Below are 19,231 nucleotides of genomic sequence, written 5' to 3'. Positions count from 1 at the left end.
GAAAGGAAATTAATTAAAAATATATAAACAATTAAACATAAAACGTTTAATACAATATATTTGGTATGTAATTACTGTTTTTTGAATTTACTTTATATAATTATTATTATAAATATTTTGTTTAAAAAGGTTGAGCTTCAATGATAAATTTTAATTTATTAAAAAAAAATTATTTACTTGCATTTCAAATTATTCAGATTTTAACAAGTGGGTCTTAAAGAATCAGTGAGCATTTTTTACCGTTAAATATAATTTGAAACATACCTAGCCATTATGGAAGCGATGCCAAATATGCTCGAATATGTTAACCAAAAAGAGACCTCAAATTGACAGACAGCTTGACATGATATGAAGGATAATCGAATCTGAAATTAATATTTTTATTCTCAGAATTTTGTTTCGCTCAATGATTTCCACCCGATCCTCGTTGTAAAATAGTCATCACACTGACACAATCACCTTTAGTATACGTCTATTCCAGCATTAAGATAGAGGAAGCCAACCTACAATTCTATGAGTAAGTCGACCTACTTTTAATTAACTAGACAAATAGTAATATTATTATTGAGTGTTCATATTCCTTCTCAGAAGTTTGTAATATGCTAACCTAAGGTTTCCATGTTTCACCAAGCTTTACACCTTCATTCGTGTTAATATTACTTCAGTTTTCAAGGTTTGGTCGATCTTCCTTTTCACGTGATTTCTGTTTTTAACAATGATTTTGGGTTTTCTAAATATATTTGGTGACTAGTGTTATGTGAGTCTTAGGTTCGTACCATCATCCTTCAACTTTATATTTGTGGACCTTCCCACTATAAAGCCTACCTCACCTAAGGATGGAGTAAGTCTACCTCACCTAATGAAGAAAGGATGGAATAAGTCTACCTCACCTAAGGATGGAGTAAGTCTACCTCACCTAATTAAGAAAGGATGGAATAAGTCTACCTCACCTAATGATTCAATTCATGCTCTGTAAGTAAGTTCTTTATCAAAGATTCTAATGGTCCTAGTCACCAATAAGAAGTGATACAAGTTTACGTGCAAGTATTTATTGAAGAACCATCATAACTTTTAGTCACCGAGACATCCAAAAGAGTATTGTAAGGAACTAACTTGAAGTACTAGAAAGTAGTTGGTTAGGAGGATCAAGGATATCTCATCGAGGAGGATGGACAACCAATGTGGCACTATATAATGGAGGACAAGGTAACTTGGCAACGTGATGGATAGTGTGTTAAGTGTGGCAAGTCAACAATGTCAATACGTGCATAAAAAATATGTGAACCCTTGAAGGAGGATAGACATGATCTTCATGGACTATCATGTGTTGGCTTAGATGGACGACAACATGGTCTCACGTTGGGCAATTAATTGTTCAAGTGTGCTTGGCTCAGGGGAGGCAATAGGGGATTGCTTATAGTTGGGTGGTGATCATGCAACATCACTTACAACGAAACAAGAACTATAACATTTCACCTAATTGATGGTACCTAATTTGGGTTCAATTAGGACATGTTGATTAGGTGTATTCCAGGTGATGCAATCATGCAAGCAATTGATGGTCATGCCCAACCAGCGAGATCACACTAGCACTGCATGACAACTAGGATTCTTGAGAGGTATGGGATGCTCACATAGAACAAAAAGTCTAGCCCCATGACTAGAATGCTCTTCCCATCCCCTATTTCAATCGTGAATTTGATGCTCTCATTTTGGTTGTTTAGCATTTAAAAAACTCCTACAAATTCTCCCTTCCATGAGCCCAAATCACATTTGTATCGTTTACATAATACTTCCACTCTTTGGGTTTCAATGGAGGATTATAATGTGTGCCTTCAAAGATCTCCATGTGCAAATTAGCAATAACAAGGGAAAGAGGTAATCCCACAGCGAATCCTTCAATCTACGCATTCCTCGAAATCTTAAAGAGGTAGATCTCAAGCATACACGTATTAGTGTTGCAATTTTTTTGTTAGTTATATCCTCGATGATGTTAATGGCCTCCAAGAGTAGAATTTTAGTGAACAAAATGCCACAGCAAAACTTACCAGGATTTCTTTCTTTTCGACTTGGATTGTAAGTTTAGTCAATAAAAATACCACATAAAAATTGTCAAGATATCTCTCTCCTCCAACGGTTGATCCTTTAACATCATCTAGGATATAACTACCAAGGAACTATTTAAGAGTAAATTGAAGGTATTGTTATGGGATCACCTATTTTCCTTGTAATTGTTAATTCATACATAGAGAGTGCCTTAGAATATCCTCTAATGAAACCCAAACAAACTCAAACAATAGTAATAGTTTGTAGATGACACAAATGTGATCTAACCTCATGTAATACCCTATTGTTGATTCCCAAATTAGTATTGTGTATATATGATGAATGGCTAAAAGCCAAACAGTGTAATATATAAAATTGTAAATTGAATAACAATAGAAAAATACATCGCTTCTATAACTCTTAAATCTCCAATTGCCAATGACAAATGAAATGGAGAGAAACTCCTAATAAAAAAATACATCACTTCTCTAACTCCTAAATCTCCAATTGCCGATGACAAATGAAATGGAGAGAAACTCCTTTATATATAGAGGGAGTTAGGTCTTTCATACAAATAAAACATATTATCTCTCTAACTCACTCCATGACAAGTCAATAAATAATAAAACACTGGAGTAGGTGGATACATGGTTGACAATATCAAGGCATTAGGACACTAGCCTCTTTGAGAGAAGACACACCATTCAAAAATAAGTATTATAACAAGTCAAATGCTAAATGGGTCCACATAAAATTTACCCTCCAAGAATGGATGCATGCAAAAAATGATAAAATACCCTTCAATCTAAGAGGATGTGTTCAATGGTCCACCTAGAAGGGCTCACAAACTCTGACCTTTGAGGCGCTTGAGAGATATAACAATAAAATATTCCTTCTAAGGACATTTCCATAACCAACCTCAAAAAATAGAAAGTGATCCTCAAGATGTATGCAACCAATTGACATGTACAAATCACAAGGCAACCAACTGAATGGATTGATGAGCAAGATGAAGTAGTCAAACCCCAATAAAGTGAATCTAAGGGTTTTGAGTCTTGACCATGCCAAAACTCCATGAAATAAATAAATATACACCTCTAAGAATAGCAAGAAATATCTCCACAAGTTTACCCTCCAAGGATATGCCCAACCACAGTGAGATGAAATGCATTTAATGTATCGCTTGTGTGGCACTCCCAATATCACAACATGCATTTCAATAAAAAGCCTCCCTCACCACCTCCAACTAACCCTTTAAATGTGAAAAGGAAGCCAATGAAGTAGTACACCCAAGCTACTAACCTTAATCTGGATAAATTAGATTAATTTAACCATTGAATAGTTAGATTAAGTTTTACCTCAACATGTGTGCACAAAAGTTATTCTCGTATAACCATAGTCTAATTAGTCACCAACAAATTCAATTACCATGAACATGTGTGTCAACTTGAGGTAAATTATAATAAAATGTTGTCCCATGTAAATAAAAAAATTCTCCCTGACAAAACCCCACCATGATAACAACAAAACATAAAGCCCAACATAAGGTTCTCTCCCACCAAAGGATTATTACATCAAAAAAGTCATCAGCCAACCTTACGATAAAAGTAGTACATCATTAAACACATTTCCTCTTAGGTGAGAAAACGTCACATCATTAAGCTATATCACTTAGAAGAATCCCACAAAGGCAACATGAATCATTCCACTATAGCAACAACATAAGAGAAGGGAACATAACAAAGTGCTAAACCATTCAATGATGAAGTGTGTCCCCTAACATACATTCAACACATGAGGACTATGTAAACACCCCCTCATAGTGACACCAACATCATACATCCACACACAGAGCCACTTTTAAACATCATGAAACATCTACCCCTAACACCATAATCTAAACCCTTCGGATGCTAGAATCATCATCTATATTCAAGATAAGCATATATACCAAACCACAACCTAATGATATAGTTTCACTGCAACCATCCATTAGTGAAACCAAAGGATGACCAAGAAGGAAAGCACACATGGGAAGACCACTGAGCAACGAGCACAATCATCCAACCATGCAGAATTGAGACTCCCCAAGCCAAAGACCTCCAAGGAATTGTTGAGAAATCTAGGGGCAGCATAATTAGATGATTTCTCTAACCTTGATATCTGCTTGTGATGCATTTTTACTTAATTTGCTTCTTATTTCACTTGATTATTATTGTGTTTTCGATCATCAAACAGCTACCAAACAATGAAGAACAATGAGACAAGAGAGCACAAGATATAAGCTATAAGCCAGGGCCAAAACCTCTCCTCTTGAGAAGAAAACCCACAAGAACTCTTCTCTTCTTATAGAACTTCAAATGACGAATTCCAAGACCTATGACCCTTGACAAAGACTCCTCCAAGATCAAGTCAACATTTCTTCTTGATGAGCTTTCCTTACATAGCTTCCAACAAATTTTCTAACAACTTCGACCCCAGCGAATTTTCCTGCAACTTCGACCCCAGCGACTTCTTGACTACCATTTTCAGCCACTGTAGAAACCCTAGCTCTTGTATGTGTGGGAAAATATTTTGATTTCTTCCCTCTTTCTCCTTCATTTGGCTTGGTTCTTCCTTCTTGGGAACTCGGCTTGCAAAGTAGACTTCTTGGTGCCCTAACTCGGCTTCTTTTTGCAATTCGGTCTTGTTGTAGTAATGTTGCCCTAATCTTTGCACGTGTGAGGAGATGATAGCCCAAAAACAACACAAAGACTTTGTTCATTTCCTTTGTTTAGTCCTCCTCTTCTTTGCTCTTTTAGGTTTATTTTTCTTCCTTGATCGAACTTATTGTGAGTTGATTGGATGGCCTTCAATTGAGGTCGATATCACTTATATATAGGCTTCTCTTCTAGATTGAATACCCCTCTTTCTCCTTCATTTGGCTTGGTTCTTCCTTCTTGGGAACTCGGCTTGCAAAGTAGACTTCTTGGTGCCCTAACTCGGCTTCTTTTTGCAATTCGGTCTTGTTGTAGTAATGTTGCCCTAATCTTTGCACGTGTGAGGAGATGATAGCCCAAAAACAACACAAAGACTTTGTTCATTTCCTTTGTTTAGTCCTCCTCTTCTTTGCTCTTTTAGGTTTATTTTTCTTCCTTGATCGAACTTATTGTGAGTTGATTGGATGGCCTTCAATTGAGGTCGATATCACTTATATATAGGCTTCTCTTCTAGATTGAATACCCCTACATGAAGCGGACTTGTCATCTTATGACGGTCGACTTGTTGCTACTTGTTTGACAGGGTCTTGGAGGGTCTTTATGACACTTTTGACTATACAAAAATTTTCCTTTACAAGATACAACATGCCTAAAAGGGGTCTTACATGTATGACAATGACTATTTTGACTTCATAACTCTATGACAACCTAGAAGCATTCAATGGGTGCTTGATTTGTAAATAAATTTACCTCGAGCGTGAAACCTATGCATCAAGAATGGCAATAATAAATTTAGTTTTCTCTTTACATCAAATATATAAAATCATGATTACATTGGACATTATGAAGATCGAACCTAGTTACATATTTCAACAGGAACCAACAACAAATCTCCATAAATGTGGTCGAAATCACAAGTGGAACCTCATACAATATGACATCCAACACTTTCCACAAGGATATGTGGCTTCTCACTCACATGCAATTTTATTCAATATTCTTTTCAGCCATGCAGAGGGAGAGAGGGAGTTCAAATGTTTTTGGGGAGTAATTTGAACTTTCAAGAGACTATTATGTTCAAACTATCATTACGTTTGAATTATCATTCTATTTGAATTACCATTCAATGGCAAAAATGAAATTATCACTTATTGGGAGTGTTTGAGTTACCATTCAGTTGGAAACCTTCGTAGAGTTTAAATTACCATTTTGTTGGGGAAATTTGGGAGAGATACCTCCTAAGCTAGAACAACCACGGATGTACTATAATCAGATTATGGAAACCTACAACCATGAGCAATGATAGAACTATAATTATATGGAATGGTAAATTGTTGTTATTGAGTAAATTTAGTTACAGTTGAGAATCCCTCAAATCGCAACAATGAAATTTCCTAGATGGCATGTGTTGGAGCCCTGGAGGGAAGTGACATAGCTTGAGAGACTATAGGGCAAAGAAGAGGATCCCATTCCATGGCTTTTGCAAGATGATGGAAAAGAGGGCTGCAGATTGGCACTTTTATAGGTAGAAAATTGATTATGAATCTAATTAAGTTGTGTGAAGAGAATTAGAGCTAGTCATAGGAAAAAATTTGCCCTTGTGGAATCACAGCCTCAAATTGAGGGTAGCCTACATTACAAAGAGAACATGTGCAGTGAAGAGCCTATGGTTGGGCGTAACATCCTTCTATAGCAATTGGTGCATAATTTCCAAAAAAATAAGCGTTCATGAATTTACTTTGTGGCATGTGTTGAATTAATGATTTTATGGATTTTATTACTTCCAACTTGTCCAAATGATTGGATATACTGAGAGGGGGGTGAATCATTATTTCACTTCAATTAGTTAATTTTAATCTTTAGAGGATTAAATAACATTAGAATCAAATCAAAACATAAATTAGCATCACATCACAAGAACGGTTAACAATGCACAACATCAAAGGCAGTGCACAAGAGATTTTTAGGTCTTACGAAAGAAAAACCATTGAACGCTTTTACTATAGGTCTTTTAAGGATTACATCAATAGGAAGCTCCAACTTACGAAATTCGCCAACAACAACTGGAAGGAGGCTCCAACCCCCTGATTCATGTAGAAAATTTTTGTTTTTCTGTAGCCCCAACCCAGTTCCAATTTCTTTGCATAAGGCTTAATGCCCAATACCCATTTTACATACCCGATATATAAACTTAAATGCAAATAGCAATTAAAACACAGGAGCTACCTCTACTTTTGTTTTCCTTTCACTTTACAACTGATAAGATAAATGAGACAAACATTCACACAGATAGGAGACACTTATTTTTGGTCAAACATAGACGTTGGAAAAACCCACAAGGGGAAAACCAGTTTGAAGGAAATGTTATTTGCTTCTAATTCTCAAATAAATTTACATAGCATTAAGTATAAACTTAGAGTTACTTATCTCTCCCTGCATTGTCTCGATATCTAGACCACTATCTGACTTGGAATGTGCATAGAAATTTGTGCCACTGACAACACTTGACACCCACAAAAATTAAGCCACAGTTCAACAATCTCAGCCTAGAAATAAGCATCATTGATAGCCTCCTTCTGCGAAATTCACATTGTCATGCTCAGTGTTTTGCTTGGGAATGCATGCAGGGTTCATCTCTAGAATTGTGGGTTTGTTCTCCTCAAAGCTTGACTGACACAACCTTAAGAAGGTCAATGAAATCTCCTTGAAATCAGCATTGAAGTACACCCTCAATGTCTCAAATTTTGAGCCTAATGAATAGCCTTCTCAGCCACGATTTTTTGTGTCGGAATCTCTGTATACTAATTCTAGGAATGTGTGCCTACATTCCAACTTGAAATCTCAACCCTAACTTGAAATTTGAGCTATTGTAAATGTGTTTCTCCTCTGCAAATGGCTATCACAACCTCCCTCTCCTTCACCTTGCTCTCTTCTCTTCTCCAACAAAATGCACTTGAAGAATAATGAGCTCCAGTTTGCCTTTTCCCCTTTTTAGTTCCTCATAATGAGGAAAAACCATAACCCTTTTGATCTATGTCTAAGATTAAATCTCAGCTCTCATAGATCAATGGTGGAGATCTAATATTCACTTGACCCTTTTTTTCATGTGTCCCCCATCATTAATGAGTCTCCCTAGTCACTTTATAACTTTAAGTTGTACCTTGTACATTTTTAACATAAAATTTGAAGTGACTTTAATAACATAAAGTACATAGTACTAAAGTACCTCATAAAGTGACTTTTAAGTCACATGACTTTAATAACTCATAAAGTCAGTTACTAAAAAGGTGTTTTAATGTGTTTTCCTAGGCCAAACAGGCTAAAGCACTAGGAAACACCTCCTTGGTACCTTTTCTCAGCACTCCCTCTTACCAAGGAAGGTGTTTCTCACCACTCCCATCTAATATCTGAAATACTCATGCTTGCCCCTTGGCAATGACTTGGTTAGAATGTTTGCAACCTTCTCCTCAATCGATTTGTACTCAAGCTTCACTGCTCCTCTTTGAACCCAATCCCAAAAGAAGTGGTACCTTATCTATATGAGCTTTGACCGGTCATGAAATACTGGATACTCTGTGAGTTTAATGCAACTCTGATTATCACAATATATCGTAGTCGATCTCAACCTTTGACCAAATAAGCCACACAACAACTTGCAAAGCCAAATAGCCTTGCAACTAGCCTAACTAGTTGCAATATACTCGGCCTTCGCTGAGCTCAGTGCCACTAATCTTTACATCCTGCTGAACAACAACACCATTGTCAAACCCAATAGGAAACAACATCCGGAAGTACTCTTCCAGAAATTAGCACTACCTACCTAGTCTGAGTCTATACAACCTGTCAACCTGACTCCATCTCCCCGGATATAATCTAGACCATAGTCCACTGTGCCCTATAGGTATCGTAACACATGTTTCGCAGCCACCCATTGCACCTTCCTGGGATCCATCATAAACTGACTCAACGTGTTGACTACGAAACAGATATTCGGCCTAGTGTTAAATAGATACATTAACAAACCAATCAATTGATGATACATAGTGGGGTTCACCAACTCAAAATCTGAAGCATGCAGCTTCTTCCAGTTGGTGATCATCGGAGTAGCCATATGCCTGCAATCCTCCATACGAAATCTCCTCAGTATTTCACCTACATATCTTCCCTAGCCCGTGAAGGTATGCCCATCCTCTAGCCAAACCTCCAACCCAAAAAGTAGTGCATCAATCCCATATCAGTCATGTCAAACTCTGAATGAAGCAAGGTCCCTCTTGCAATGATAAATGAGTCTCTCCTATCCCGAAACAAATCATCCACATACAGAACCAAAATGAATGGATCCTCGCCAACCATAATGAAATATAGGTTCAGATTTGCATCACTCTTCTGGAAACCCATTTGTTGCAAGTAAGCATCAATACTCTTGTACCATGCTCTTGGTGTCTGCTTTAGTCCATATAAGGCTTTCTTAAGCCTATACACATGAGACTCTCTCCCATGCACCTCAAAGCCCTGTGGTTGCTCAATGTAAACCTCCTCTTGTATGACCGCATTAAGAAAGGTAGTCTTCACATCCATCTGGTAAATCTTCCAACCCATCTCTGTTGTTATGGAGATCATTACTCTAATAGAGGTATAACAAGTAATTGGTGTGAAGGTCTCCTCATAGTCGACTCTCTCTACTATAAGAACCCCTGTGCCACAAATCTTGCTTTGAACTTCTCCATGTTGTCATCCACAGCATATTTGATCTTGTAGAGCCACCTGGAAGTCACCATTGACTTCCCCTCAAGTCTTGACACTATATCCTGGCCTCGTTGTAACCCACAAAGATACCCTTCTTTGCAATGGGTTCCAGCTTCATCGTCTTCTCCTCAGCGACGTGTGAATATGTAAGGCACCCAAAAATACCGATGTGCCCAATCTCAGGCTTCTTCCCAAAAAAAACCTCCTCGGGAGTCTTACTCCCCAAGACTTTATGTGGACTCCTGTTCTGCAAATACACTATAGTATTACACACCTCTGCCCATAAAAAGAATGGTAGCCTCTAATCATGCAACATAGCTCTCGCTGCACCCACTATGGCCTTGTTCTTCCTCTCTGCTACCCCATTCTACAAGGGGTTATAAGGAACTATGTACTCCCCCCTGATACCCACACTCCTACAGAACTCCTTCATCTCATTGGAGGTATACTCGCCCCCATTGTCTGTCCACAAGACATTGATCTTCTTCCCCACTTGGTTCTCCACAAGAGCCTTGCACTGTTGGAACCTCTTGAAAACCTAATCCTTGGTCTTCATAAAGAAAATTCATGTCTTCCTAGAGTAGTCATCAATGAAAGTAACATAGTACTCAAAACCTCTCAATGATGCATGAGACATAGGACCACACACATCAAAGTGTATCAAATCCAAGATACTTGCTATCACTACTCGTGAAAGGTGTCTTGGTGTACTTTCCCCAAAGCACAACCCCTACACACATCATGATACTCAGTGCTAAACTCAGGTAAACCTATAACCATCTCCCTCAGCATCCTGAATGCTCCATGGTGCAAGTGGGCCATCCTCCTGTGTCATATCTCACACAACTCACTACTGTTGATTTGCGCCACTAAGGCTCTGGTAGGCTAAAACATGAACTTGCAGAGTCTCCCACTGCGAACACCAATCACTCTAGCACAAGTGATGTCGGATCCCTTGGGATACATAAACACCTGTCCATATCGGAATACCATGACATATCCCTTGTCCTCAATACTCGAGACTGAAATCAAGTTCTTTTTCAACCCTAAAACATATAAGACCTTTGTCACTTTCAAGGGAGGTGATGGCTTCCTCTAAAAGGATACAGTACCCACTCCTGCTGCTCTAACCTTGGAGTTATCTTCAAGCACCACCTCCAAGTCAATATCATCCTTTGTGAGACTCATGAAGTGCTCCCTCACTCCAATCATATGGCATGAAGCTCCACTATCTACAAACCAAGCATTGGAAGACGTGACACTAGTAGCAAGACTCACCACTAAAGCAAACTCAGGGTCAAACCTGGAGGAAAACTCATACAACACCACTGAAGTTGTTACGCCTTCTTTCCACTCTTGTTGGGACACTGAAAGACATAGTGACCCATCTTCTTACAAGCAAAGCATCTCACTTTGCTCATGTTCCTCTCTTTGGCCTTTTGTTGCTTAGTTGCAGAAAATAGGAAAGTACTTCCAACTGCATAATTATCCATCCAATCTAGAAGTTAGAATTGCTATATACAACCTACAAGGAAAAGCTTCAAGCCTGAGGGTTAGCTCAATTGGTCAACTCCCCATCATTAAAGCAGCTCTGATATCGAGAGGTCACAGGTTCAATTATCTTGACACTCTCAAGGTCAGACTCCATGGTTGAGCCAATAGGAAGTGATCCTTTCGAGTAGATCTGCTTGGTACAAATATTCCATAGATGTAGCAATCACCAATATCCTCAATTGTGATTATATGGAGTGATATTATTGTTATTAAGTAAGTTAAGCTACAATTGAGATTCCCTATAATCCCAACAGTGAGATTTCCTAGATAGCTTATGTTAGAACCATAAAGGGAAGCAGGATAGCACAGGGAACTACTAAGCAAAGAAAGGGATAACATTCCTTTGGTTGTGCAAGCTAATGGCGAAAAGGAGCTAGGGATTAGGTCTACTATATGTGGAATTTATTGTGAACCTAAGAATTGGGTTGTGTGAAGAGAACTAGAGCCAGCCATAGGAAAGAAATCACCCTTCTGGATTCAAAACCTTAGCTCAGGGTTTGCCTGTGTTGCAAAGAGAATTGGTGCAACAGGGAACCTATGCTTGAGGGGAACATCCTTCTTCTATAGCTAGTTGGTGGCCAATTTCCAAAAATATAAGTGTTTATGAATCTACCAACGGATTACACTAAAGTAATGTTGTCTATGTCATGGATGTTATTACTTTCTAATATGTTCAACCTTGTTTGCATGTGTAAAGCTTAGATTATATTTTATGGTGGCATTATTATTGAATGGTTAATTATTCTTGCAAAGGCCTGCATTGTTTATGTACATGTCTTAGTTAACTAGTGATACACCTATTGGGTAAAGATACCAAAGTAACCAACTAGAATGAAATTTGATGTTTCCAAGAAGCACCCCATATCATCAACAAAGTACGCAAGGTATTGGGTATGCTACGCCTCATGCAAGCAAAAGATTAGAATAGTTCTTCAAACACTTGAACAATGAAAATAAGAGCATCAAATTCACAATTGAAAAAAAGGATAAGAAGAACATACCCTTTCTCAGTGCCTTGGCAACCAATGTTCCACGAGTACACGTACCCCAGGGTGGAGACGTGCTACCCACGCTTCCCACCCTCCCGAGATGGGGGAACACCTAGGAAAACGTTTCCACACATCCCCCTTTTAGGAACTTGAGGAAACACAAGGGGAAAAGTTTCCCCAATGTGGGGGATGTGTTTCGCCAGAAGGGGTGTTCGTGGGCATCTCCCTTTAAAAAGGGTTGGGTGCTGCCTAAAAACAATAATTTGAGTGAGGAAGCTTAATATTCAACACTAGAGCGCTACAAGTGTTATGTAATTAACAATAATGTTAAATTCTTAAAGTAAAAGTGACATCGATTTTACTTAAATTTTTAACATTGTCATTAATTGTTTAGGGATGTTTAAGAGTGGTTCCAAGCTCATTGGATTTCTTATGGAGAAAGTACAATTTTAAATCCCACTCAAAATCCAACAAACTCAACAATTTTTAGGATTTCAAGATTGAGAGGATTGCAACATCTTCATTGGATTCTAACACACTTGGTATGGAACTAGCATTTAATCAAGAGCACTAAACCCTATATGTACCTCAATGTTGGTGGCATTGATTGTTGAACTCCTCTATCATGAGCGTAGTAAAAATGTACCCATCACTCAAACAAAATCTCGTTTTGACTTGTTAAGCTTCTTCTATCTTATTTTAATGCTTAGAGGGTGATATTGATGATGAGGATCCCAATGTAGGCAATGAGTTTGATAATATTTAGGTATTTGTTGTAGCATAATTTTTTTGGATTATAGAGGCCATCTAGAGCCTCTTTGTTGATGTATTTTTGGTTCAAAAATGTATTGCACTCAGTGCTATTTTGGTTATATGCACACTTACTATATATATGAGACACTTTGCATATTTGTGCATAATGGTTTGGATTCATGTGGATGCACATGAATATTTATGTATTTTTGGTCAGTTTTTCCCAATTCTTAGTTTGAACCGATCGATTCAATGAATGATCTAGTTCTAAAAACATTGATTCATTGTTCTAAAAACATTGATTCATTGTCCATTTTCAGTTTTAACTTTTGAGTCTTGACATCGGACTGAGTCTTTGACTTGTCGATCTTTACTATTTTTTAGTTTGAGTAATTTCAATTTACTATTCTAGTGTTCAAACTTTAGTATTTACTATTTAGTACTAATCAGATTATAGAATAGTGAATGATGAATTTAAATCAATGATGATTCAAGAAATGACGAATGATGAATCTACATCAACCTAGGTTCTTGAATGATGAATGATGAATTTAAATCAATATGTACAATATTTTATTATTTCTATTTCATTAAATCATTTATGGGGTATGAATCAATGTATTTCATTATTGAATTTGAATTTGAATCATGTTTATAATACACACACATATACCCGATGCCCGCCCTAAATTTCCTCAAAATTTAAGGGTGCTCCCACACATCCCACCTATCTATGCATCTCCCCATTCCTACATCCCCTGTCTCCAAAACTTGGTGAAACATTCTTGGTAACTAAAAAATGTGTTGGTCCTTTAGCATGACAATTATACAAGAAAAAGACTTGTTTCAATAGCTACTTGCAATCAATGCATCTCCTAATGCATGATTGATACTCCGATAATTAGGTCTATCAAAATCAATGATGAAGAGCATTTAGAGCATGAATTGTATCATTTGTAAAATGCATTTAAGAGTATGAAAATAAGTAATTTGAAAAGGCTATTACAGAAACAACCAAGAAAACTGACAAAAAAAACAACTCTAAGCAAAAGATGGGTCTGCCGATGTGTACAACCTAAATCCAAGAAACAACAAACAAGCTAACAAAGATCATAAAGAAGGGTTACATTATTCCTTAAAACTATCTGCAAATAGGTAGATTCAACAAAAGATCCAATGGACACCAATTTGTATAAAGAAGTTTATCCCATCCTATATTTATGGAGTAAACTCTACATTGCAGAAATGAGTAGATGCCATACATGTGAGGCTGAAAAAACATTTCACAGACTAAGACAAGATAGAACCCGAAGGTCGGGCCTGGTGGAACACCTACTTAACACTAATCACCTAATTTGTTTAAAAAAAAACCAAAATCATTGGTGAAGATAAGGGAAACTAACCAAAGTCCAAAAACCTTTGGTTTACATACTGCACAATATTGACATTCAACAATAAAGATAATTCCTTATCAATAATTGAAAATAAATATAGTTACTCATAAATTGCCATCTTACAATTAAAGATAGGTGGCATTACTCATACAAATATTCACGTAAGGATAATACACATTAACGTAAGGATAATACACATTATCGCTTGATTAAAGGAAATCATAATGCAATTGTTGATAAAAACAAAATTCTAACGCAGATTCACAGAATTGCAAATATATATAATACATATATCATGTTCAATAATTTATTAGCATTAACATAAACTCTTTTTAATATTTACATGCAGACTGATGTTTTTCCTTCCCCCTTCTCATATATTCTTGTTTCAGATGGGATATATACTGGTTTTTAAGTGATCAGTTTCCTTAGTGCAAGAAGTATGGCCCAGCTAATATGTAAATATAGATATATATTTTAAAAGAAGGGGTATCTGAAGTTGTAGCAAAATATGTTAAAATATTGTTCTGCTAAATTCTATATACAAGCCAGAAAGGTATATACTATAACCCTACTAACAGAAAAGGAAATATTGCCAATAAGGTTCAAAAGCATGTCTACATCAGATTGTAACGGGGTAACAATTTGTCATAAATTTGAGACAAATATTCTCTGGAAACAAGTATGCCATGATAACCAGTTGAAAAGGACTCTACTGAATCGGAAATGATTTATAGCACATTAATAACATGGCATTCAACACGCCTCCCCTATGTTCAGAGAATAACAGATCTTGGAGAATCATTCCAGAAATTAAATTTCTACCATGTGTTGGAGAGCTAATAATAAAGAGGCGAGCATTGAAGCCAACAAAGCAGCCCTTCTTACGGCTGGAGCCTTGCTCAGAGGCGGACAGGAAACATGGGAACCAGTTCCCTAATTTAGAAAGCTGTCATGTTTTACTGCCTACTGTTAAATCAGTTTGTATGTATTCACAAACTTGGGAAAATCTCTGAAATTGATCCCTTAGTAGCAGCTAAAAAGAGATGTGAGCTAAGCATAAATGCCACGGCCTTGCAAGGTTGTGAGGCACTCGTGGAATTAGACTCACCTTTTGTAATCCGCTTTTTAGCATTAATGCCAAGTATCAAATATACCCACTATCCGTTTGTGTAAAAAAAACATGGCATTTAACACATGATTGACGCCTGAAACTACAACTTCTTAAGCATAAATCAAGCTATCAACTGAAATAAACATGGCGGAAAAGCTCCACAACATTACAGTCAAGATGGCATAAGACTCCAGAGATCACAGTCAGAAGTGGAACTTGAAGAAGTTTGTGTAAAAAAAAAACATGGCATTTAACACATGATTGACGCCTGAAACTACAACTTCTTAAGCATAAATCAAGCTATCAACTGAAATAAACATGGCGGAAAAGCTCCACAACATTACAGTCAAGATGGCATAAGACTCCAGAGATCACAGTCAGAAGTGGGACTTGAAGAAGTGGTAACCATCAGAATGCAATTTCTTAAAGTTTAATAAAAGATTCCCCTGCTATTTTTTATTTTGCGGGGCCTACAAGTCGGTGACCGTAATGTGAATGGTAAATAAAATTTAACATAATTACTGATTAACATATAGGAAATACCACCCCACCTCTTCACCATACAGTCAAACCCCGTTGGTAAAATCGTAAGTAAAAATTTCAAGTTTAGAAATTACAGAGATAAAAAAAACCTTCCTCGAAGGTAAAATGGTTGATTATGCCATGCCAATTTGACTGTGGGGAAAACTGAATACACTTCACATTTCAAGACAACTGAGACTGGTACGAAATCACCCCTCCGTCTTCCCCATCCAAGAGAACCCCGTTGGTAAAATAATATGAGAAAAAACACAGTATTTTCCAAGAAATAGCAAGATCTTCGACCAAACAGCCTATTCTTTGTGTTCGAACACCAAATCGCAAGTATTTTTAGTAGACACGGATTCAATTCATAAAAATTAGATGAAACTCATTTTGCATCTGCAGCCGTTTTCTTTAATTTAAAATAAGAAAAATAAAATTTATAGGTAACTTCTGGATGGCTGTGTAAGTATTATTTTTCTGGATGTTTGCGTTGTGGAACAACAGATTTTCTGGCCAGAATGAAATATTCTCAGAGATACTTTAACAATCAAGCCTTGAAACCCTAAGTATCTCCAAAAAAAAATCAAGATGAGGACTCACCAGTACGAATTTGTTTTCACAGCCAGGCTGCTTAGGCGATTTGTCATCATGAACAATGTCGCCGCACAGTCCACCCTGCGAGAAGAGTAAAAGCAGGCACACTACAGCCACCTCAGGAAATAGTAAACGAGGATCCATCATCTGGCAAACGCATAAGACACGGAATTAACAGGCTTCGCCGTTCCGGAGAGTCGAACACACGACCTCAGGCAAAAGAAACTGTCGAACACGCGACCTCCTTGGAACCGCCTGGTGTTGAGCTCAATTAAAAATCTGTAGCGCTTTACTATCCACATATGAGCTGCATTTGCATCGTATCTCTCTGTGCGTTTATGCAGCTGGCTCCTGTATTTGTTGTTTGTTGGTTTGTTGAAAACCAAAAATAAAGTAGTTCGCGTGATGACACTTTCGTACCATATGCTTTCCCGTACGGCCCAAGGTGTCCTCCATAGCGCGCCGTATCTCATGTGACCTCACCCCTCTGTAATGAGACCTACCACGCCAAATGTGGGGTCTTCTGCGTGTGATTTTTCGCCATTTACGGCCGCAAAAGTCGCTAAGGGATCCGTTTTATCGGTGTTAAGTAAAGTGCTCCGCCCGTGAGGTCAACATCTCTCCCCTCGGACACGTTAGAGAAAACCCAACACTGTGTCTCTTAATTTATATAACGCCGTATTCAGCAGCAGCTTCTTTCTTGGCGGATTTCACTGTGCATTTATTACTGCGCCGACATATTCCCAACCTGTTCCTTCCAGGAGGTTGTCCAAAGGAATTCCTTCTAGTTCTCCCCTTCGCCTTCTTGCTCGGAACTTCCATTGCGAAGTCCTTCGCTGTTAAACCCAAATTTATTACAGTAACTGGATTACGAAACTCATGGTCTGATTTGAAAGTTCTGGGTCGTAGTACTTACTCCTTGCCTCACAGTTGGATTATGACCGCATGGCCCACATATTTTGCATTATTATAAAATGTATTAATGATTACGAAATTCATGGTCTCAACCCCAAGTTCATGGGGCGGTGTAATGGTTGTTTTGCAATTGGATGAAGACCACATGCTTCCATAGATTTGAGATAGAAATTGCGTGATAAAATTTTATAAGAAATTTAATATTTTAAAATATTTATGTGAATGGGGTTATTTTGAATAGTTGGGAGGAGGAAATAGAATACTTCTTACCGATTTAATTTCTATGAATTTTTATTTATGGTTTTTTTTTAGTTGTGGGGAGGAATGAATTCTCACAAATGACATGATGGATGCTAATAATATTGATCATTTTTCGAAAAAAAAAATTAAAATATTCAAATTTTTATTAAATTTTAAACAAAAATAATTTTTAAAAATATATTTAAAAAATCAATAAAAACTTCAATTAATTAAATTACACTTTTTTTAATTAAATTTTTCAGTGCATCTATTATTGAATTTAATTCATGTATCCTAGTAATGTTGTGGGTGTTTTTTCAAATTTGATTTAAGTAAATGTGTAATATAATTAATAGAAGAAATAATCTTTTCCAATGTATTTTTCTCATTAATTTTAAACAAAATTCAGTAAATATTTTTAAAAACATGAGTTTAATTTGTTTAATATATAAACTTTAAATACCATTAAAAAAATTTAAGATGTTAAATCTATTTATATATAAAAATATGTTTCAAATAAAAAATATAATATATTTTAAATAATAATAATAAATTATAACTTATTTAAAATGGTATCGTATCATTGGTATCGTATCATTTTTTTTAAAGATCATTTTAAATTAAATTATTTCTTAAGAAAATATTTCCAAATAAAATCGTATAAAATTTGATAAAATTTACCACATTTAATATCTTAACCGGATCATTTCATCGGAATCAAAAATCATTTCCAAGTTAGACTACTCCTTAAGTCAATATTTTTCAGATAAAATCATATGAAATGTGATAAAATTTACCACATTTAATATCTTAATTGTAAATCCAGCTTCAAAGTGGCTTGACTATCAGGTGATTGATCATGGCCCATGGGTACTTCTAACGTTGTCCTTTCTCCAAGATGAAAGGTGCAAATGAGTAAACTATCATGTGCTGTAAAAGTTTTGAGCTCCTTCAATATTACCTACCCCCAATTAAAGTGTAGGGGTGGACCAAGAGTCCAATAAATGATCCGAGCAAAGAAAATGATATCATATTAACAAAAAGTGATATTTTATATTAACTATTTCTTTTTATTAAGACCACATGTTTCATAAATTTGGCACTCTCCATACATTTGACATTTTCTCTTTGTTTAGAAGGTTTGTTTACAAAGATTATGGTTTAGTTAGTAAAAATTTTTGGTTTTTTAAAGATGGAATTGGGTGATAATTTTTTATAATAAATTTAATATTTTAAATAATTTTTAAAATATTTATGTCAATTAAGGTTATTTTGACTGTTTCGAAAAAGGAATGGAATATTTTCTCTCTATGTTTAATTCTTATAAAAAAATTGAGTGGTTGGAAAGAAGGAATTAAATATTTTCTATTTATATTCAATTCCCACAAGTGACATGATAGATGTTGACAAAAGTGACAGTGTACATATATTCCATCGTTGAAAAAAATAACTTTTAAAATATTCAAATTCTTACAAAATTTTAAACAAAAATTATTTTTTTAAATATTTAAAAAAATCAATAAAATTTCAATTAATTAAATTACGCTTTTACAAGTGGGTTGTCTAGTGCACCCAATTCTAAGAATTAAATTCATGTATCCTAAATAATGTTGTGGGTGTTTTCTCAAATTTGATTTAAGTAAAGGTGTAGTCTAATTAATA

General features: G+C 36.2%; 1 protein-coding gene across 1 annotated transcript in view; it reads right to left on the bottom strand.

Moving 5' to 3' along the window:
- The window catches only part of SPPL2 (SIGNAL PEPTIDE PEPTIDASE-LIKE 2), a 170,874-nt gene extending 153,945 nt beyond the window's left edge, over positions 1-16,929 (bottom strand). The window contains exon 1 of the mRNA XM_089446161.1: positions 16,421-16,929. Within this exon, the coding sequence (XP_089302287.1) occupies positions 16,421-16,561 (141 nt within the window). The 5' untranslated portion in view covers positions 16,562-16,929. The remainder of the gene's footprint in view (positions 1-16,420) is intronic.
- Positions 16,930-19,231: the final 2,302 nt, after the last annotated feature.

Source organism: Pinus tabuliformis, chromosome 9 (assembly GCF_031772625.1).
Source record: "Pinus tabuliformis cultivar Carrire ecotype Pingquan chromosome 9, CPIR1, whole genome shotgun sequence".
NCBI classification, from domain to species: Eukaryota; Viridiplantae; Streptophyta; class Pinopsida; order Pinales; family Pinaceae; genus Pinus; species Pinus tabuliformis.
This window is presented reverse-complemented; position numbering and strand designations above follow the sequence as displayed.